Raw genomic sequence first — 23,551 nt, forward strand, 5'->3', positions numbered from 1 at the left:
CGTCGTCCGCACCCACTACTGACGTCGTTCCATGTGACCCGCCTCAAACCGTACATATCTGCATATGATCCTACTCTCCTTTAGGCGCGAAGACGGCGCTTCCAGCAGCAGGGGGTTAAATGTTAAACATCGGCAACGAAAGAGCATCATAGACGTCGAAGAGGATGAAAGCGACTGTGCTCGTGTTGTTGTTGCTGCTGTTCTTCCATCTTGGCTGTAGCTGCCTCTGACTCTCCCTGTATATTTTGTAAATATATTTATTTCATTCACTCTCTCACCCCCGTGACGATATCTTTCCAAGATCCACCCAAACAAGAAACGAGGGACATTTCCCAAATACTACCATCTAGTCATTCTGTCAAACTTTTGATGCTATCTCAAGCAGATCTAGCTCTTTTTGGGCTGCCTTCCGTAGCACACAGACGTGAAAATAAGATATACCTCTCTCGGTCGATTCACACAGTGGCTCTGTGTGTGCTTCCAGCTGTAGCACATACGTAACGATAATATCTCGCGGCACTTTACAAAAAGCAATCATGGCTGCATCCTTCCCCGACTGCCAGGAAAGCAGTTTTTTCAGTTAAATGTGGCTCTGCTCGATTCACCCAGTGGCTTTCTGTGTGCTGCTAGCCATATAGCACACACATGAAAATAACATTTGACAGCAATTTTCACAAATCAGTCATGGATGCATGGTTGCCCAACCGCAAGAAGGATTATTGCATCGCACTTGTGTCAGAAGATGTCAGCTGTGTCGTCGCTAAGGTTGTATTCTCTCTGCTTCACGGAGCTTTCCGTGCGACCGAGCTTTCAACAAGGCTTCAATCCAGTGTAGCTCTCTCACTCGATTCACACAGGGGCTCTCTGTGTGCTGCCAGCCAGAGCACACACACGTGACAATAGATTTGGTGCCAGTTTGACGGGAAGCTTTTGATGCTGTGCCAAGTTCATGCTGTAAAATCAGCAGGGGCAGCATTGCTGGCATGAATACTGCATTTCAGGGCATGACCTGGCCTGCTGTTCTGTTCCTTCCCAAGGGCATTGCAGATCTCGGCAAGGCGTCACCGCGGTCAGCCGTTCGGCACAGTAACAGACGTGGCCTGGCCAATCAATGGTCATGGTTGTGCCGAACATTGCATCTCGACACAAGCTGTTCGCTGGGCGGGCTGGCCATTTTCTGCATGGAGCATTGCGTCTCCGATTCGGGTTGAGTGCTCCGTAATTGGACCCACACCATTAAGTATCGTCGTGACCACAGCGTCACACATCGAGACGCACCCCGCTCCCTATCGTCTGTCGCCGCCTCCTGCCCTGCACCTCAGCACTCGTCCTGCGTTTCACCGTATCGTGAGGTTTGAAACTTTCCCCCTTGAACTCATGTTTATTGATTTCCTCATTCGATCAGACTGTTTTATTGCTTATTTGCCTTAACACTTTTTCTGCTTATGTATTCTATGTTTATTTTCCGTGTTCTGTCATAAACGTCGTGTGTATTTTTACCACACTGTCCTTTTGGCCATTTCTCTTCACACGGCACGCAAAACAATTAAGCGTGATGAATGTAGTCCTGAAGAATATTTTCATTTCACATATATTCATTGCACGCTTGTTTAGGAAATTTTTTTTAACTATTACCTTGCCATTCCTTGCCATGTGAAGTGCTGCAGTTTGTTAGAAGCGTATCTCTTCAATTAACCGCCAGCACTCCTTACCAGATGCACACCCCTTTTTAAAACTGTTTTTACTAGCTGCACCAGCTGAAAGATCCTCTGCAGTGGTGACATTAAAGAAAGTAGGGGTCATCTTCAAGTGTCCTTATTTGAAATTATTGGAAACTAGCTGATACAGAAGCCAAGGAAGGTACAAAGGATGTTAATTGTACTTTATTTATTGAAATAGAAACTTAACAAAGGAGTTATTGTCATCATTACTAGGCAACGACTACCCCTTTCCACTTGATTGTTAGAAATAAAAATTGGAAAAAATAAACAAAATAGCATATATACATATATATACAGTCCTACGTAGATGAGTTCAAAAGTTCTCATAGAGGCAGAATAAACACGCAGCTGTCATGCTCACTTTTAACTATAGTCCACTCAGTAATGGTCACAAATCTTAGTTTCTTCGAAAAAGCATTGCAGAACCTTCATTGCCTTGCCATTTATTTTATTTTTTATTGGTACTATAGTAGTAAGTGTGACATCCGTGAGAAAAAAAACAAATAAAAAGACAACTTTGTACCTGCAGTAAACAAACCTACAACCCTCAGATTACATGCCCGGTCGTTTTACTTATTTTAAGCTGGGAGTGTCAGTCAGCACTGCCTGTTGCCACTGCGCCGAGTGTGAGACACTCATTTTTTGCCTGTAGGCGTCATGTAGCAGGTGATGTTCATATATTGGTCAGCTGGCAGCTGACCAATATTCCCTGGCATACTAGCTGAAGGCATTAAGCCTGCCAGAACGAGACCCTCGCTATGAATGAACAAAATAAGGGTAAATTTAAGGCCTTGTTTTCTTTGTTAGACTGTAATAATGAGAACGGACTGACAATAATGCCAAGTAGAATATAGGAGATGTTATTAAAGTAATTGTATCTGTGAAGAAGTTTTCGCCTTAATGATTATGTTTTCTATAGCACATGTTGTGTTGCTTAGCATGTGGGCAAAGAAAAAGTTGAGGGAGCATTGCACAATGCTACAGAAAGTATGTACAAAAAACCCCTACTTCCCCAATAGGAGATAGCCTCCAATTTTTTTTTTCAACTGACACAAATGAAATAATACTTTTTAGTGCCCTTGAATCACATGAACTGCCCTTCTTGCATTTCTCCTCACAAAAAATCTAGTTATCAGTGCTAATGCCAGGCAACCTTCAAGAGGAGTTGCTGAGGTCAGTCAGTAGAGTGAGCACTGGAATATCAAATAAGTGTCAGCATTCACGCATCTGGAGCCATTACTTTGCCTCCAATAATACTACTACTACAATTTTTTATTGCTTATGGTCTCTATCAACTTAATTTTGCCAAATACTACTTAGTATATGTAGTGTTTAAGGAAAAGGAGTCGGCGGCCTAGCCGCCACAATGTACGAAACAAGAAGCTCCCTCTATTGACGATGTACATGGTTTATATAACAATGAGTGAATGCACCCCTTAGGGATGAAACAACAGAAGCGAAACTGAAACTGAATACAGCATATTCCTTCCCTTAATTTTAGTGGTTAGTTGTTAGTACTAATTGTAACAAAAAAACCAAGTATACACTACTCCAGTACATAGTACAGAATATACACAGTTCAGACCGTAAACTAAAAGTTTGTCTGATAGTCACGAAGCCAAGCCGGTGACCGGCGTCTTCGGGTCGGCCGCCCTAAATTCTGTGCAGCCAAGGTTGGCTGCTGCAGTACAGCAGATAGAGACTGCGTCCCAGAAGGCAGCTGCTGCACAGGAGGCTGCACTACGCCAGGGGACTGCGGCCGCGGCTCGCCAGGTTGCAGTACGCCAGTAGACTGTGGCGGCAGCAGAGCGAGTGCGTTGTTGCACACCAGGAAACTGCAACTGCAATACGACAGGTTTCAGCACGCGAGGAGACCGCGGCTGTGGTACGGCAAGTTGTAGTACTTCAGGAAACCACGGCTGAGGCACGGCAGATTGTAGCACACCAGGAGAGTGTGGCTGCGGCGTGGCAGGTTGTAGCCCAGCCGGCTGTGATACCAGGGTTGGAGACTGTGGCACAGGTAGCTGCGACTGGCGGCAAATTCTCCTCTCCGAAACCCTGAACAGCTTGGAGGCATTCCACTTATGGCCATCTTCAAGCCTGTAAGACGCAAGTTCCTTTTTTTCCGACACTTTAGTTGGTGAGAAGAAGAAGCAGCAGCCCTTAAAGCGATTGGATGGTTTCTTGACAGGAACAGTGTCTCCTACAGCTATTCTAGGCTTCTTGCAGCTTTCTTTTATCCGTGTACAGCTTGCTGCTGTGTTGTTGACGCTGGATTCTACGACAAAGTAGCGCCAACTCTTTAGCTGGTTCTTTAGCGAAGGCTGATGCTGAGAGGCCAACAATGTCCAACCTCGTGCGGGGCATTCTACCATGCAGCAGAACGCCAAGGGCAACCCCAGTGATTGCCTGTGGAGTGGCCCTGTAGATTGCAAGGTAGTCCATGACTGCTTGTCGAAGGGGTTGTCCTTCGAGAAGTGAAACTTGAACCAAGTTTTTGAATGTTCGGTTGAACCGTTCTATTTGTCTATTCGCCTGGGAGTAGTACACTGATGAATGCAGCAGTATGATGGCCCTGTCTTCCAGAAAAGTAATGAATTCACGTGAAGTGAACTGAGGTTTATTGTCCCAAAGGATTTTCTCAGGGTATCCTTCGCGGGCAAAAACACTCGTTAAAAAGTCTTTCACTGTCCTCGTGGATACCTCCCAACAAAAATATACCTCTGGCCACCCGCAGTGGTAATCCATAAGCGTTATGGCAAATCTGCTGTTGTGAAGGAAGTGTGCGCTCCAAGGAACCAACAATAGTCAAGGCAAGCTTTTGCCATGGTCTTTTAGGCCATTCAAAAAGTTGCAGTCGTGCTAGTGAAGTCCTGGTAGATTTATCGGCCTTCAGGCAGATGTTGCAGTTTTTCACTGCTGCTTCCACGTATTCATCCATTCGCAGCCACCAGAACAGCTCACAAAGTCGCACTTTAGTGCGCATGATACCAGAATGAGTCTCGTGTGCAGTGGAAATTATTTGCGCAGTGAGAGAGGACGGAACCATGAGGCGATTTTTTTAACTTGGTTTGACGACAGGATAAATGCTCAAGCGGTGGTCATACTTGTACCCGCCAGAACAGATCTCGCCGAAGTCGATCACCATGATAATTTTCAATAGGGAGAGGTTCGTTCTAATGAAAATAGCCAGGCACAGTTCCAAGGTCTGATGGGCCACGTTCAAGCATATTCGAGTGTGACTCTTCGTATATGTGCTAAGATATACTCAACCCAAAGAATAACATTTCTATTTAACCTTTGCACATTCTGCTAACATCTGAACACACACACGTACACACACACACACACACATGCGTGCACGCGCGCAACAGAATATTCGGTTTATCTCCTAACTCGGGTTGAATGCGAGTGTATAATACAGTGAAATCCCGCTATAACGAACCTCAGATTAACGAGTTTTTCAGATTAACGAATATTTCGGAAATCCCCTTCCAAATGTCCATTGGTTCAATGTAAAAATATTTCACTACTACGAATTTCAGAATAACGAATGTTTCAGAATAACGTCTCAAATTTTATCACCCTGGTACCTTAAGAGCACTTCAAAATAACGAATTTCTAGCGTAAAAATTACGTGCGGCGGTCTAAATGCCCAGCGCCATATGTGGCACTATCATCATCATCAGAGCTCCTGCTCATTTCTCCCTGCGTTGCCTTATGCTAAATGCGCACTAGCCTGGCTAGCCCTATCGCCATCGCCAGTACCTTGTTTTCGATGTGTTTTTTTTTTTTTTTTGCATGCTCGTTGAGCCAGGTTGAGCCTAACCTCGCCGCCTTTGTTTTGTTACGTCGACCAGCAACGTCGCACGATTGTCGTACGGCTTTCTCGTTTTAAAGGTTAGAGTGATTCGTTTCTGCATTCGCGATGAGCTCCGGAAGCAGCGCGAAAAAGAAACGGAGGCAGTTTTCTTTGAAAGAAAAAGTGGATATTCTTTCTCAAGTGGACGCCGGTAAAAAACAAATCCACATTGCGAACGAGATGGGGGTTGCACCATCAACTGTCGCAACCATCCTGAAGGACCGACAAAAGATCCTCGAGCTGCACCGAGGGTCCCAACTTGCACCGTCAAGAAAACGGCTCCGACTTGGGAATTTCCAAGAAGTGGATGCTGCAGTACTGACTTGGTTCAAGGACGCGCGTTCTCAAAATGTGCCGGTGTCGGGACCCATGCTGCAGGAAAAAGCCCGGCAATTCGCTGATGCTTTGGACATCACAGGCTTCGAAGCAAGCGCGGGGCGGCTTCATCGCTTCCGTGAAAGGAATGGAATCACCTGGCAAGTGGTGTCTGGTGAAGAGAAGGCGGCAGACGCAGCAAGCGCTGCTGCATGGAGGGACGAGAAGTTCCGCGAAATCGTCGCTTCATACTTCGAAGATGATATATTCAATGCGGACGAAATGGCGTTCTTCTATCAAATGCTTCCTGATAAAACCATGCATTTTAAAGGGAACAGCTGCAAAGGCGGCAAGCAGTCCAAAGTCCGGATTACGGTATTGTTATGCTGCAATTCCACAGGCACCAAGAAGCTGAAGCCCTTGGTGATCGGCAAATACAAGAAGCCTCGCTGCATGAGGAACGTTGTTTCATTGCCGTGCGATTATCGGGCTAATTCACGCGCGTGGATGACACGAGAGTTATTCTCTGAGTGGCTACTAAAAGTGGATGATGAGATGAGGAGCGCAGGTAGGAAAATCCTGATTATCGCCGACAACTGCTCGGCGCATCTTGTTAATGTCAGGCTGACAAATGTACAGCTGGAATTCTTGCCTCCGAACTGTACGTCCTTGCTCCAGCCACTGGACCAAGGCATCATAAAAAGTGTCAAGGCCGATTACCGGACACGCCTGGTTCAGCGATTGCTGATAAATCTTCGGATGAAGCTGCCTACCTCCATCAATGTGCGACAGGCCACAGAAATGGTTACCGGGGCCTGGTGGAGCGTTACATCAACCACCATCCAGAACTGCTGGAGGAAGGCAGGCTTGGTAGTAATGCCATCTGAATCTGAACAAGGCAGCGAAAAAAGCGACGCGAGTGGCATGTGGCAAGAAGTCGTCGAAAGACTCGCGATGGATGCCTCGGTGACGTTCGAGGACTATGTGCAGTGCGACGACGAAGCATGCACGTCAGCCGAACTGACGACCGATGACATCGTCAGTGCTGTTCGTGGTGATAACAGCGACGTGGACGCCAATGGCGAAGACGACGCTGAGACCGCGCCCGTTAGCCAACCAGAAGAATCGCTTTCCAACGCCGACATCATGGAATGCGTGCGAAAGATGCGCACTTACCTTGGCAGGTGCAGCAATGCCACCGAAGCAGAGCATAAGAATGTGGACAACTTCGAAGCGTTCGTCCTGCGGCAGTTGAGCGGCACCCGCCAGGCCAAGATCACCGACTTTTTCAAATAAACGTGCGCTCATTCCGGAATACTTCGCGTTTTGTTTCTTTTCACGCTCGTCATAAAATTAAGCGTTTGCGGATGTGTACACAGCAAAGGTAGGCGACTCCTTTTGTTGCATTTACGATTTTTAATGCGAATTTTTGATGTTTTCACTATAACGATATTTCAAAATAACGAACTATTTTCCGCGGTCCCTTCAAATTCGTTGTATCGAGATTTCACTATATATATCTTTATTAAGCCCTAAGGTCTAAGGCACTCCGACGTGTTGTCTAGTGACAAAGGTGCAACACAGGCAATGCAGGCTTATCACAGCCATAGAAAGGTTTACTAAAATACTCATCATGCAACTAAGGCTCATAAATAAAAAGATGGTGGTCATAAACCTAAAGCAGCGTAATGAGAAATGCAGTTCTGGCAGCGGTTGTGAGCACAACCTTTATTGGTCAGCACTGTGACAAACAGTGCAAGAATAAGGAACATGAAGCTGAAAAAATATACGACAAATTATATATATTTATTCGCTTCATCTGTTTTTTTTTTTACACTGATATGACTAGAAGGGCACACCGAGCTATTTCTGCAACTAGCGACATGACGCAAGACAAGAAATGCACAGAGTGTAGAAAACATGGGTTGGCCTGTTATTGCGTAAAATTACAAGCAATATACATAGGAACCATAATTTTTTACAAGAAATGAAAGAAACTTTGTGCAAGCAATGTTTCATGACGCAAAGAGACACATTACATAGTCGAATACTGTTGATTATCTTTTTCAATTAACACAAAAATTATTCTGCGCACTGCATGTCACATTGTATGCCCCATGTGTTACCTCAAATTTGCTAGAATTGCCTCATGCAAATTTGCTGCATTGTCGTTCACACCTTTCCTATCTGCTAACCACGTCTGCAAGTGAAAGGTGCCACTGAAAAGCAAGGAGTAGGAAAGAAGAGAGAAAGGAATCACTCTGCCATGCTGTCAAAGTGATTTTCAGCAATATGTCTCATATTGTTGAACTTGCTTCCTTACAACTGGATGAAAAATAGCACATACTGATTTTTACCAAAACCGTATTTTTTACTACGCGCCAGGGTGGTCCAGAAGTTATGATGCTCTATTTCTGACACGCAGGTAGTGGGATGGAATTTCTGTCGTATATTTAGGTAGGCGAAAGTGCTTGAGGCCCGTGCACTTTGATTTAGGTACATGTTAAAGAACCAAAGTGGTGAAATTTCTGTAGCGCCCCACTGCGGCATCTCTCGTAATTATATCATGGTTTTGGGTTGTTGAACCCCATCAATTGATCATTAACAACTATGTTTTTACTGTTGTTCAAAAAATCTCAATCCAAGAATGACTTCAATTGACTTTCTTCCTTGATTGTTAGCAGATGCCTATGGTTGATACTACACACACATTCAGCTGAAGCCGTCTACGTTCCCAGTAACGAACAAATAGAATTTCTTTCGGGTGAACTTGCATTTCCCAGTAGATATTCAGAGAGTGATGCCAAACAATCTTTTATGTGTTTTTGTAGCTATCAGGTACAACTCGGGTCTCTCAGCGATTAAAAAAAGCGTTCTGCTTTAGCTGTGCTCACCGGCAGTGTTACCGGAATCTTTAGAACAGTGGCTCCAGATAGGGATCCGCGAAGCCATTTCTATGATCCGGGAGACCCTCACCCGCATTTTTTTTTAAGCGTGACTGTGCCCCGTATTTATCGACTGTCCAAAATGAAGTGATGTGGCACATTTGTTTAATGTTTTTGATAGCAATAAAATGTACTTATTTCACGCTCCAGTTTTGTTAATTTACCTACATATTCTCCCTCACTCCGCTCCGCTGCAAGGGGTTCCCCATCACTTACATTAGCCCACAAGGGGTCCCCGACTCATCCATGGCTGAGAACCACTGCGTTAGAAGATGGCACACGTTTTGGAAGAATACCTCTGGGCAATTGGTTACCGCTTACATCGCAGACATGCTCAGCGTTTCTCGCTTATATTTCACAGTCTATACTGCTAACTCTCCTTGCAATACTGAAGTTGAGATAATGTTCGAGTATACAGGCCAGTAACTTCTCGACAGTGGGAAGAGTGGCAGATTCGGGAATGTTTTGTGGGGGAAGCGAAGAAATCATATTCAAGGTGTGCCTATGTGCCTTAAAGTGCTTATTGAAGTAGTCCAGAAAATGCGAGAAATACTGAAAGCCTGAAGTGCTCTTCCACGCTAGCCACTGGTGCGTTACTTCGGTGAAGCTACCTGTCTGTGACAAGCGGCATTCTTATTTTTGCAAGTTGTCAAGTGTGCAGTGGGAGCAGCATCGTTTTTCGGGAAGTAATCATCAAGCGTTATACCGTACAGCGTTTCGGCACGACCATCGTGTCTCATAGAAAGGCGCTGATCAATCCAGGACACGACCTAGCAAGCAATACGTATAGGCGGCATATTTCAAAGGGGTAACTTCTCATTGCTAGGAAGCAACGAGCTCAGAAATGTTCGGGCAGTGACCCTGATTGCAAGAAAACGAGAACTTTAGCGACAATACATGTCGGCTGGTAAAGTTCTGCCTTAAACACTACTTACTACTCGTTTCTAGCCTAGCGAAAAGATTCACGTGCATACATTTCCTCTACTTCCAATCAGGTGCCAGTAAGGTCACGCTCTCCCAGTATCTTACTCTTCGCACGAGATGTCTCACGTTTGTGATTGCGCCCCATACGGAAGGCTTCCAATCAGGTGCCGGTAAGGTCACGCTCTCCCAGTATCTTACTCTTCGCACGAGATGTCTCACGTTTGTGATTGCGCCCCATACGGAAGGCTGGTAGTTTCTGTCGCATTGTAAATGCCACAAATTTTAATGAACATGAAGGAGGTGATGGCAGTAGTAAAATTCTAGCAACTCACATCATAATGCTCAAAACAGACAACCAACAGGCATGAACGGTGCACAGTAGAAAGTAAGTAAACAAGTGTTGCATGCGCTGGCAGTTCTCTTCGGAGTGCATGCGTTCTGAGAAATGGATTATGGTGCACTATGCTCTGAGCAAATCCGGAGTTCATTCCTTCATCACTGGTGAACTGATCACTGAAGATTTTGTGTGGTTCGAGGCTGCTCCTGTTCACACCTGTGTAAATGCTGGAAACATGAATGCACATGCTATGCTGCGCAGTGGAATATTCTGTACAGTTATTCATCTGTTCACGTAAAGAGAAAAGTCAGCTGCACGCTTGCAAACAATGGAAGACACCTTGCCGCAACGCTGTGGTTTCAGGGAGGCGAGTGAAGACGGCTATGAAAAAAACAAGAAGATACTGCGTTTTTTGCGCGTATTTAAGTGCTTTAGCGCATATTCCCAGTGGCCAAGTTCTATGTGAGTAGGTATAGTCCAGTCGCATGTGCACTTTTGACTGAGACCAAGTGAACATTTCTCATCAATGATTACCTTGTGCTAGCAGATTGCACGATAAAATATCTACGATTGAAGTACTTTATTGATATCAATAGTCACAGTGCAACTGATTGTCTGCCCGAAAACTAACGTATGCGAAATAGTGTTGCCAACATGCAGCATATCTTACAAAAAATTACTCATTGCGTATCACAAGCATGCTTGAATGCACGCAGTAAAGTAAAAAAAAAATTGACTAAGAGCTACCACTGCGTCAGGAAGACTAGAGATTAATATAAAAGAGAGAAATATATATAGAGATTAATATAAAAATCATTCCTATAGGCATGAAGTCAAGACATCAACAGGAGGAAATTCGCTAAACAAAGTAAGCAAAACCAAAATGTAATTGCGAATGTACAAAAACATGTTGCGTATACCTCTCATTCCTCGGTGTAAGCAGAACCCTCTTTGACCTGTCAAACGCACTTTGCCCCAATGAGGACTACCCCATCTACACTTAACAAAGATTAACGATTAATGATGTCTTCTTCGATCGCAATAATGCGTTTTTGAAGACTAGTCCATTCAATGGTGCGGCGAGAGGCTGTTGCTCCAAACGGTCATTGTACCTGTCGTCTACTGTATTTAGAGTACTTCTTACAGTACTGCCCCGCCGCCATGGTCTAGTGGCTAAGATACTCGGCTGCTAGCGCAGGTGTCGGGATTGAATCGCGGCTGCATTTTCGAGGGATGCGAAAATGCTGTAAGCCCGTGTGCTCAGATTTGGGTGCACGTTAAAGAACGCCAGGTAGTCTGAATTTGTGGATCCCTCCACTACGGTGCCTCTCATAATCATATGGTGGTTTTAGGACGTTAAGCCCCACATATCGATCAATAATTCTTACAGTACTTTTGCTTACTCTCTTCACAAGCATACTTATGGGGAGAGGGGTAACCTCATATCCTAATATACATGTGTATCATCTGTTTAAACTATCGCTGATAGTGACGTTACAGAAAAAAGCTGATGCCTGTGCCCCCCCCCGAAAAAAGTTTCTCGCTACGCCCCTGACACACAACTATTCATGTTCACAAAGCACATTGCAACGACAAACACAATCGCAGTGTGCGCCAACGACGTGAACACCGAGCCGACCACAAACATGCAAAAAATACGCCTGATGTGCCTTCATCAAAAGAAAAGCATCCATAGGTTGCCTGAACCAACGTTGTAAACTTTGACGAAAAGCTGCAATGTTTCACAGCTCTGCTCAGATCCAAGCCAAGTTGGGTGAAAATAGCATTCTCGTTATTTTGACCGAGTGAATATAGTATTCTGGCTATTCTCACCAGGTCGCAGCAGCAGCGGCCTCAGGGAACGATGCCTTTTCTGATTCCGATGCTTATCATTATGTTCGCTTTTGGCCAGTGTGGTAACTAATCAGAGCAGCTGTTTGTCTGAATTATCAACAGAATCAGCTAGCCACGAGTGATGGATGATAAGAATGGCATAGAATAATGCAAAAGTCGCCACTCCACGAGACCCTGCCTCCATCTCGGCGCTGTCGGATATTTTTGATGGCGAACAGCTGCTAGTGTTAACGTGTTAATGCAACTGTCCCGTTTGTTCACGAAGACAGTTTTAGGCATTGTTTGAATGTGCACATTGTTTGAACGCATTGTTTGTAATACGCACTTGTAATAAAAGAACGTGTTCATCACGAAGCACCCTGTGCTTTCATGTTAAATAAGTGTTACTGTTTTCGGCCAAGCCTTTTGGCAGGGCTGCATTCTAGTCAGGCATAGGCTTCAACATAATTGCTGTTCATCTTGCAGCTGGGCCTAAGCGTGCTCACTGCAGGGGAACGTGGCCTCTTATGCTCTGCGGTTTCTCGCTAGAGGTTGTGACAGCATCTAAAAACGCTGCTGTATTATAGAGCACCATAATTGCAAATGAGCACCAACATTGTTTGTTGCTGTTGTCATAAAAATCCTCTTGTCTAGCGAATGTCAATAAAAAGGCTTTGTAATAGCTAATTACACAGTCAAACTCCTTTATAAAATACCGTAGATCCATTCATATAAGATACACTCATGTAAGAGACAAAGTGGCATAAGAGAAACCAGTGTGCCTACTTTGAAATAGGGGCGATAAGAAAACTTTCATGGTTCTTCGATTGCTCCCCAGTGCATGTCTCTTATACAGGTATTCAACGAGGCCCATGGCCAGAAGGGTGCCCTAGGGGCCTGCCCCACCCTCCTTGTAATTTAGATGGAGGGGTGTGTTTTACCAAAAATTTATAATGAAAATACAAGTTTTTCAAAGCCCTCAATAGGTGGGCCACCCCTGAAAAAAATTTTGCTACGGGCCTGCATACAATGATACAAGCTTTTATGTACATCATTATAAAATCTGCAGGTTGCCGTGTAATGCGTGGAAGTATCTCTGCAGGCTTCTCAGAAGAATGGAACTGTCTCGTCACATTCGTATAGTTTTGAAACACACAGGTAGTGAAAATGAGCATGCACTGCAGAATGAACCATTTGTGTTCTAGCAGAGATATGTGAACTGTCATGACCTACTACTCTGAGGTAAAATGTTTCAGGGAACTAAGGCACTCAACTTCCTTTGTTGCAAACATGAAAAGGCAGACACAACCCCAGAGAATAACTGTCTTAAGGGGAGACGCTCCTAGAAAAAGTTTTTTTTTTTTTATTTCTAGTAATAGAGACTTGAAAAGTTTGTTATTAGTATAGTTTTTCATGCAGATTTCAAATATGCAATCATTTTTTGTGTAGCTGCTATAATTATTGAGTTATGCCATAAACAATAGCAAAAAGTTACATTTTTTGCGGGCACTCTTTTATGTACTAAACTTTCAGTAAAAGCACTGTGTCTGATCTTATTTGACTCTTGGTAGATTGAAAAGTGCAAATATCTATATAGATATGTCACAGAAATATTGGAACCAAGAAAAAAAAAATTGTATTGAATGACTTATTATTTTCAATCTCCCTTGAAACAATAACCTAATATTTTCACAACTAATGCTGGTAGGCATTGCAATTTAGAGTAGATATTTGCATTCTGCATGTGTTGAAGAATATGTGTGCCAAGTTTCGTTACTATACAATGAATATAAGTTTCTAAAAGGCTGCCCGGAAAACGTGAAACTGTCAGAAAAAATGAAAATGAGAAAAACAAGTTTGAAAGATCGCAAAGTTGGCATTTATTAGGAAATCATTCTTTTTGCATCAAATTGGGGCACAATGAAAAGTACCTTGCCTTGAATGCACTGCAAGTGTCTAGAAGTCCCCTGCACCATAGCTTGGTCCTTCACGGCTCTTGCGGTCAGTGTCCTCAACACGAGCTCTCTTCGCTGTGTTGCGACGGTGTGCCCTCGCTTCTGCAGTTTGCTTCAGGTTCATCTTCCTGATGCGCATGACGTCACAGTGGTCACCATGTGTGGCCAGATCTTGTGAGGGGAGAATTCCAATGCCTTCGAGCACTTCTTCAAAGCCCCTGTGGCCTTTGTTGTACTAGAGTACAGCAAGAGCGGTGGCTGTCTCCACAGTTGTTCTGAAGGCGAACTTTGTTTTTGGACATAGCAGCCATATCTTGCTGTTCAGCGATTCGGCTGCATTCTGTGTCTTGCCATGAAGGCACCGAATAAGGAGTTTCTCCTCTGTAAGGCGCTTGTAGATAGGCGTAATTGCCAATCCTTGAGCCTTCGTCAACAGTGGGGTGTGGCATGGTGCAGGCTCCCCCAGTGCTTCCGCATGCTTGTGCTTGCACCACGAATTTGGTCCCGCGGGGCAAAAGTTGTGGCTACTGGCACCATCACTGGAGCAGCAATGAAAATACGATGCCCATATGGCGGTGTACATATTTCGGACACTGTCCTTGTTGCTCGTGATGGCGATCTTGTAATATGTTTGTAGTTTTATTATTGTCGCATCTTTCAGTTTTTCGCCTCGTGGCAGTGGCGTTGCCAATTTCCGTAGGGCAGTTCCCAAGCGCTTTGCAACGTGGTTCGTGCACTCTTCTTTGTCAATGGGGATGTCACAGTATACATTTGCCTCGCAGGCTGCAGTGTAGGCCTTGCTGTCACCATCACTTAGAAAGCTGGTCAATCGCGGTGGAGTTTCATAAGACAAGGTCCTCTGCCATATATTGACAGCTGCCGCAGGTTCCATTGCATGGGATGAGCAGTCAGTGTTTTTTTGGCAAACTGGAAGATGAAAAGCTCGCCATATCTCTTCATCCTCCCCAAGGTCCCTGTGTATACTGCAAGCATGGCAGTAGTTCGAAAGAACTTCAAAATCGAGGCAGAGCCCCGTGTCCAGGGACACGACTGTGCCCACTCCATTGTGGCTTTTATGACCTCTTTTCTGCCAGGTGCCATCAAACATGACTGGCACATCTCTGCCGCCGACTGCGTCCTTCGTGATGTTTCGTGCCTGGTGCAAGTTTTTGCTCACTGCCGTCATCGCCGCACCATGGAGCTTCTTGCAAATGCCGTTGAATGTCTTGTGATGCATCGGGCTCGGAAGACCGAGAATCGCACAAAATCGTGAAAGTTGGTCGTGGCCTGCGCCTATAGCGCGTGCTGCCAGAACTGCCTTCACGTTTACAGCAAAGCTGTCACGCGAGCTGCCGCTGTCAAAACGAGCGCTCGTTCCTTGGTCCCCGGCCGAAGCAGTACGTCTCGACGTGTGCGTGAACGAAAGTGCAGATTCAGGGCAATCAGAATTTTGACAGCACAGTTCGAGGAATGCCGAAAGTCCTTTGCGCTTTCCAGCTGCCTCTCGCACGCCGAGCTTCCGTTCGCGGCAGGTTGGGCATTGCGCACCCGCCACAAGTGCCGTCAGCGCATCGACTTCGCGAAGCAGCATGTTCGCAGTAGCAGCATCTACCGGTCTACGTTCACTCTCGAAGAATCCAATCTTCCTTTGGGATGCACTGACGAATTCCACGGCAGCGGCTATTTCACAACCACTGTCGCAGGGTTCGGTGACGGTGTTAGGCCTATCCGAAGTCGGAGCGTCGGGGCGTTGGTCGGGGGCGACATCGTCGTTCGCTGTCGCTTTGCGAAGCGTCCGACGCCGTTTCCCTCGATACTTGTGGCGAGTTCTGAACTTTCGATTATCTGAACTGCACTTCTTCGGGCTTGCCATGACGAAAAAATGCAGAGAAACGCAGAAAAACTCGATCGCGACGTCCGAGGCTTCGCTCTTTTGCCGGAGAGATAGGAGGGGGAGGAGCGTGGAGCGCACCGCCGTCTAACGGCGGCCTCGCGCTGTGTGTCGCGATATTCAAAACGCGTGACGTACGCGTTGTTTTTCTCGTTTTTTGTTTATTCTGCGTGAAGGCACGAGACTGGCTACTAGTGGATTATGAAGGATATGGCCTTCGCAGCATGCGTGCACGATTGCAAATGGCGGCCAACGCGTCGTTTTCGCGACAGGACGACGCGAACTTCGCCGTTTTTCACGACTTTCGCGCATTTCTCGCGTCACCGCTGCCCACTTGGAAGCATTTTTTGATAATTTCTCGTGCGAATTTCAGCTTGATATTTTCAGAAGTAATAGATTATAATCCAAGAATGCCAATACAGCCGGAAAAAAAAAAAGCGAAAATTTTCCGGAAAACCGCGACTTTTCGACCCGCGTCTCCCCTTAAGTGGTGGTTTCAGTAGGTGAACTAGTTTGTGACTACATGCCCATCACATGTTAAAGATCACTGAATTTCTAAGCATCTGATACTGTCGAAAAGTTACTTTGTTGTTAGTTTACCAAAGACTAACACCTGCAGAAACTTTTGATGATTGAGGGCAAGTATGTGATGTCAACTTCAACCACTGTCTTTTCTTCTTCAGCAGGGAAAGATCTGTCCATTTGGACATACTCTTACAAGGAAACGTATATTTGCAGATATTTACGACGTTTACAAGCGGTGACAATGACTGGCACACTGGCTGGCTGAGACCAGTCTCTATCCACTTCATAGTTTTTTCTTCCAGGCAGAGACCCTCTACCACTTTCTGCCCCAATCCCACTACTGCCTTGTGGCATTACCCTGTGGCGTTAAAAAGCGCCGACCCGGCGCTTGTCACGAAAGGGGAGTGTTGGGCGACACATAAGGCTTCAGCCTTACGACGTGCACAACAGCAGCTGGTGGTGGCCTTGAGTGCGCTTCATCGACGACTCGCTGTATCTCGTAGGTGAGGTTGGTGATCTTGCGTAGGACTTTGTATGGTCGGTCATAGCGAAATAAAAGCTTTTCTGAGAGGCGGATGTGACGACATGGGGTCCACGAGAGTACTAGAAAACCTGGTGCATACGAAACTTCACGGTGGTGACAATCGTATCGATCTTTCTGAGAGGCTTGAGAAAGTATGAGTCGTTCTCGGGCAATCTGTCATGCTGCGTCGGCTCGTTCATGGCATCGCGGACGTATGTGACAGGGGAGCTTGAACCAACGGGAAGGAGTGTATCAAGAGGCAGAGAGGGTTCACGTCCATAAAGAAGGTAGAATGGGAAATAGCGTGCGGTGTCTTGTTTGGAGGAGTTATAAGCGAAGGTGACGTAGGGTAACGTTGCGTCCCAGTTGTGGTGGTCTGGAGAAACATACATCGACAACATGTCAGTGATAGTGCGATTCATGCGCTCTGTAAGTCCATTAGTTGGTGCATGGTATGCCGTTGTGAACTTGTGGTTGGTGGAACAGGAACGTACGATATCCTGGACGAGGCGAGATAAAAAGTATAGCTTTGGTGAGTAACGAGCTGCAGTAGAAAGTCGGCGACATTGGTAGCGCAGCTGGTTGCGAGAGCGCAGGTGATCACGTAACGTGTCGCGTAGTCGGTCGCCACGGCAACCCATTTGTTCCCGGATACAGAAGTGGGAAATGGCCCGAGAAAGTCGGGCCCTACACGGTAGAATGGTTCAGCAGGGATCTCAATAGGGTGAAGGAGGCCAGCTAGCTGGACGCGATGTTGGTCGTTTTGGACGTCGACAAAGGTCGCAGATGGCGACATACTTTTGCACAGAGCTATATAGGCGTGGCCAGAAAAAACGGTGCTGGACGCGATCATAAGTGTCGGTGACTCCCAGGTGACCTGCGGCAGGTTCATCGTGAAGCTGTTGGAGAACATCTACATGCAAATGGGAAGGCACAACGAGAAGGCGGTCAGGACCATTAGGGCGCATGTTCTGGCGGTAGAGAACACCTTCATGAAGGAAATATAAGTTCAGAGAAGTGGGTGGAGTAGCGGAACTCAGGCTTTCTATGATGGGAAGTAAATCCGGGTCGCGGTGTCGCTGAGAAGCAATATCAAGAAAGTCTGATATTGATAAGACGCAAGCCTCTGTAGCTTCCTCTGTGGTGTCTGGCGAATTCACTGGATACCGTAACAAGCGGTCGGCGTCTTGATGGAGGTGACCAGATTTATACACGACCGAGAAGGTATATTCTTGGAGGTGTAGAGACCAACGACCGAGACATCTCGTGGGATCCTTGATTTAGGAAAGCCAGCAGAGCGCATGATGATCAGTTACAACACTAAAACTGAGGCCGAACAAACATGGGCGAAATTTAGCAAGAGCCCAAACAAGAGCAAGACACTCTCTTTCGGTGATGGAATAGTTCTTCTGGGCAAGGGCCAAAAGGCGGCTGGCGTAGGCAATGACGCAGTCACGTCCATGCTGACGCTGAGCTAAAACAGCACCGATTCCGTGGCCACTCGCGTCAGTACGAACTTCTGTCGGGGCAGTCTGATCGAAGTGGGCTAATATTGGCGTAGTCGTGAGGGCTGCAATGAGCGCCGAAAATGCAGCACTTTGAGGCGAATCCCAAGTAAATGGGACGTCTTTTTTAAGAAGCTCGGTGAGAAGCCGCGCAATATCGACGAAATTCCGAATAACGTGGCGGAAATAGGAGCACAAACCAAGGAAGCTCCGGACATCCTTAGCAGAAGAGGGTACGGGAAATTGAGTCACTGCGGGAATTTCGTCCGGATCGGGCTGTACCCCAGATGCTGAGGTGACCAAGTACAGTTATTTCGCGATGGCCGGAACGGCATTTGGAGGAGTTGAACTGGAAACTAGCGTTGCGGAATACTTGGAGAATACTGGATAGTTGTCCAAGATGGCTCGCGAACGTCGGTGAAAAAACAATTATATTATCTAAGTAGCATAAGCAAGTGAACCATTTGAAGCGGCACAGAAGGGAATCCATCATGTGCTCAAAGATGGCCGGTGCGCTGCAAAGCCCAAACGGCATTACTTTAAATTGGTATAACCCATCGGGGGTTACAAATGCTGTTTTTTCTCGGTCCCGTGGCTCAAAAGCGATCTGCCAATAACCAGATCGAAGGTCAATGGACGAGAAAAACTTTGGGCCATGAAGGCAGTCAAGGGCATCATCTATTCTTGGTAAGGGGTAAACGTCCTTCTTAGTGACCTTGTTGAGATGTCTATAGTCGACGCGAAACCGCCATGTGTTCTCCTCCTTCTTCACAAGCACGACCGAAGATGCCTACCGACAAGATGAGTGTTCGACGACTCCTTTGGCGAGCATTTTCTGGACATTGTCTGTATGACAGAGCGTTCGGCAGCGGAGACACGGTAAGGGTGGCGATGTATTAGGTTGGCATCGCCGGTGTTGATGTGATGGGTCACAACTGATGTCTGGCCTAAAGGGCGGTTGTCAAGATCGAATATGTCCGCATAGGATGTCAAGAGACGGTGGAGGTCTTGTGCTTCGGAGGGCGGAAGATCTGGGGCTATCATTTTGGCAATCTCAATGCTTGAAAGTTTGGGCGCAGTGAGCAAGTTGATGTGCGGAGTAGGTTGCTCAGCTGACAGTTCAGAAATATCACACTCTTGCAACAACGACATAACGCTTAGTTTAATACCAGCAGGCAGCACGTGCACGGAGAAACCAATCTTTTTCCGCTAATTAATCTTTTTCTGCCAAAATAATCTTTTTCCGCTAACTTTCCGCTAAATTCTCTGGAGTCAAATTGGTTGCTTTTCAAAGCAGAGATGCATCGTTTTATACGTATTTATATTCCTACCATCACAATAACAGAGAAAATGAATTCCCCATGGTTCAATGTATCCCTTAAACGACTAAATAATAAGAAAAAACGCCTATTTCAAGCTGCCAAACGAGCTAACTGTGCTTCCACATGGCAGAATTATTACGCAGTGGAGAAAGAATATTATAAACTAACTATCGAAACTAAGCACAAGTTCTATTCTAACACCCTACCAGCTATGCTGCAAAATAACCCGAAGCGATTTTGGAAAACAATTAATCCCTCTCAATGTAGTGGGATTTCACTTAATAATAGGTTTGGCCTTCCTATTCCTGAGAATGAAATTGCTGATTCTCTTAACACAGTATTTAGTTCTGTTTTTACTAGTGAGCCACCCGACAGTTTACCCGATCTTCCATTTTCCGCATATCCGCTGATGCAAAACATCACATCTGATTCATGCGGCATAGTCAAAGTCATTGAATCATTGAATAACTCATCATCCACGGCAGTAGACGGCATCAATGCTAAAGTGCTAAAAAATACTAAACATGTGTGTAGCCTGTTTTTGTCGCTCATATTTCAGGAATCACTCGACAGCGGTTCAGTTCCACATGACTGGCAGATGGGCAAGGTCATCCCAGTCTTCAAGAAAGGAAGCCGAGCATCACCGAGTAACTACCGTCCGATCTCTATAACAAGCGTCTCTTGTAAAGTAATGGAGCATATCATATACTCGCATACTGCTAACTTCTTAACATCTGTAAATTTCTTTCACCCAAGTCAGCATGGTTTTCGCAAACATTACTCCTGTGACACTCAACTTGCTCTTTTTTTTGCATGATTTACACGTAAACCTAGACCGTAACATTCCCACTGACACAATATTCTTAGACTTCGAAAAGGCATTCGACAAGGTCCCCCATGGTCGTCTTTTATGAAAATTATCCTGTCTTAGCATCCACCCCTGTGTTTTAAACTGGATACGAGGATTTTTAACCAACCGTCAGCAATTTGTTTATGCTAACTCACGTTCTTCATCTCTAACACCCGTTCTTTCAGGCGTACCGCAAGGTACCGTACTTGGTCCCCTCCTCTTCTTGATATACATTAATGACCTCCCCTGTAATATTTCTTCTCACATCCGTCTATTTGCAGATGATTGTGTTGTTTACCGCACAATTAATAACCCCTCTGATCATTCCATACTACAATGTGACCTCGCCCGCATACAGAACTGATGTAACACTTGGCTCATGTCCTTGAATGTAACTAAAACTGTGTTAATGTCTATTCACCGTTGTCAACATCACGTTGTTTATAACTACAGCATCAATAACAACCAGATTACTACAGTGGATTCATTTAAATATCTTGGTGTGTACATCTCGCGTGACCTTACTTGGACCTGTCATATTGACCACATAATCAATTCTGCTAATCGTACTCTAGGGTATATACGCCGTAACCTTTCGCTTGCTCCTCCTTCTATTAAAAAAAGTTGCCTTCGAAACCTTTGTCCGGCCAAAGCTAGAATATGCTAACGCGATTTCTGACCCTCACCACATTCACCTCACTTACGCCCTCGAATCTGTCCAGAACCGTGGGGCACGGTTTATACTGTCTAACTATTTATACACATCAAGCATCTCGGCACTAAAAGCAGAGATTAACCTATCCGATTTGGCTAAGCGCCGCAAAATCGATGTCTTAACCTTTATCATAAGTTCTTCCATTCTTTGCCTTTAGATAACCCATACATCAGAAGAGCCCACCGCATTTCCCGCAACAGTCACTGTAACGCAGTATATCCACCACAAGCCCATACTGTGACCTTTCATCAATCGTTTTTCCTGCGCACAGCCCAAGACTGGAATGACCTGCCCACCGAAGTCACCACCATCATCGACACCCAAGCATTTAAACGGCTCATCGAAACTATCCCATCATAACTACCATTATATTGTTAGCCTTTGTAATACCCACTCCCTCATGTAATATCCCAACCGGGACCTTTGAGGTAATAAAATGAATGAAAGTTCAAAAGAGACAAATGGGTCTGCTTGTGGCGTACTCTCACCACGGTGTGCGGGACAGCAATGGAATGCATTAGCATAACGGTAATAGGTGAAACGACATATTTACCATCACTCACAGGCAGATCACACATGAGCGGCACGTAAGTCGCAGCTTGCGGCGGAAGATGCAGGAACTCGGTGGCACAAAGGCGACTTTGAGCATCGCGGGCAACAGCGGCGTCAAAAGGCAGTTCCAGCTGAAGAAAGCCTGTCGAGCAGTCAATAAGGGCGGAGTGCGCAGAGAGGAAGTCGAAACCGAGAAACCGAGTCATATGGGCACTGCTCAAGCAGGGTGAACAATACGACGGTCTGGCGGCCAGCAATACACACGAGAGTGGTGCACATGCCGAGAACGGTAGATGTGCTCTCATCGGCAAGCATTACTGCACACTTAATAAGACGCGTGATCACTTTTTGCAGTTTAATACAGAGAGCAGCGCTCATGACTGAAATTTGTGCACCAGTGTCTATGAGGGCTGTAATGGTTCCGTCATCCACCAAAAGGTCCAAAATACTGCGGTGTGTAGAAATTGTCAACAGAGGATTCGCAGAACAGGTCGTTAATGCAGCGTCACCTCCGGTAGCTTCATGGTCTAGTTTCCCGAGGTTGAGGCCCCAGGTCGTGCAGGGGATCTGGATCGAGAAATCATCGGCGAGAGAGATTGGCGGCCTTGGGGTGATGGTGACCAGCTGAACCTTCGGCCCTGAACGTTAGTAGGAGCAGGCTGGAGATTGTGCGGAGTAGAAAACCGGCGAGAGTTACCTTCAAACCAACGCCACGTCCCAGTGTTCCAGGATGAATTGGATTTCAACGATTGCGACAGTAGTGTGCATTGTGCCTGGCGCGAGAGCAGGAAAAGCAGATCAGTCGATCATCCTACGTTTTTCATTGAGCAGGGTTCCGGTAGCAGGAAGGGTAGCGTGAAGGGTACACCGGGATCTGGTTAACTGGAGCCGAACTCTCTGTAGTGCGAACAGCGCAAACAGGTGTGATGCTGAGATTTCTTAGTTCTTGGTGAAATAGGAAATGACGGCTTGGATAAGGGAGACGGTGGATGCGTTGTTTTAAGGGTCGTCGAAAGCGATGGCTGCAGGAGCCATTGTTTCAAGTTCGCGGCGAACGATTCGGGTGACATTTTCGGACGATGTAGCTTGCCTGAACTTGGGGCTGTCTCCGCAGGTCGAAGTGGTTGCAGTATTAGGCAGACGCGCAAACTGGTGGGTTATGCGACGGTTCTTAGCGTGCTTGAACCACTGACATTCTTTCACCACCGCGTCGACGGTGGCGCAATCTTCAACGATCAACAGATTGAAGGCGTCATCGACAATTCCCTTTATTATGTGGGCGATTTTATCAGTTTCGCTCATGTTCGCGTCCACCTTTCGACAGAGGCCCAATACGTCCTGTATATAAGATGCATACGATTCAGTCTATGTCTGCACGCGACATTCCAGGTCTTTACTCGCGGCATGCTGTCGCCTAAATGGCCTGCTGAACAACTCTACAAGCTTCAGTTTGCGTCCCGGCTGGTCAACTCCGACTCGTGCGTTTCATACCAGGTGAGTGCTGTATCCCGCAAGTAAAATACGTTGACTAGCATCAACGTGGGGTCCCATCTATAGTATTCGCTTACACGCTCGTACAATGCAACCCAACCTTCGACATTCACCTTGTCCTTGCCTGTGCCCGAGAAGGTTTTGGGGTCTCATGGAGGCAGGAGAATCAGAGGAGGCAGCTGCTGCTGTTGCTCTTGTGGGTGGGCCTGTTAAGCCATTGCAGGAAAATGAAGGTGGCGACCACCTTCATTTCCTACAACATTCGCTGTGAGGTGTGCAAACAGG

General features: G+C 46.0%; 1 protein-coding gene across 10 annotated transcripts in view; it reads left to right on the top strand.

The window, feature by feature from the left end:
- Nucleotides 1-23,551, top strand: part of LOC119166653 (uncharacterized) — a 288,262-nt gene that overhangs the window by 249,867 nt on the left and 14,844 nt on the right. For 8 of the 10 annotated variants that reach the window (XM_075883322.1, XM_075883323.1, XM_075883324.1 and 5 more), the window contains one exon: nucleotides 23,165-23,269. The exons of the other annotated variants lie outside the window; for them this stretch is intronic. In XM_075883322.1, coding sequence (XP_075739437.1) covers nucleotides 23,165-23,269 — 105 coding nt within the window. The remainder of the gene's footprint in view (nucleotides 1-23,164; nucleotides 23,270-23,551) is intronic. 10 annotated transcript variants of the gene reach the window in all.

Source organism: Rhipicephalus microplus, unplaced genomic scaffold, assembly GCF_043290135.1.
Source record: "Rhipicephalus microplus isolate Deutch F79 unplaced genomic scaffold, USDA_Rmic scaffold_16, whole genome shotgun sequence".
NCBI lineage: Eukaryota > Metazoa > Arthropoda > Arachnida > Ixodida > Ixodidae > Rhipicephalus > Rhipicephalus microplus.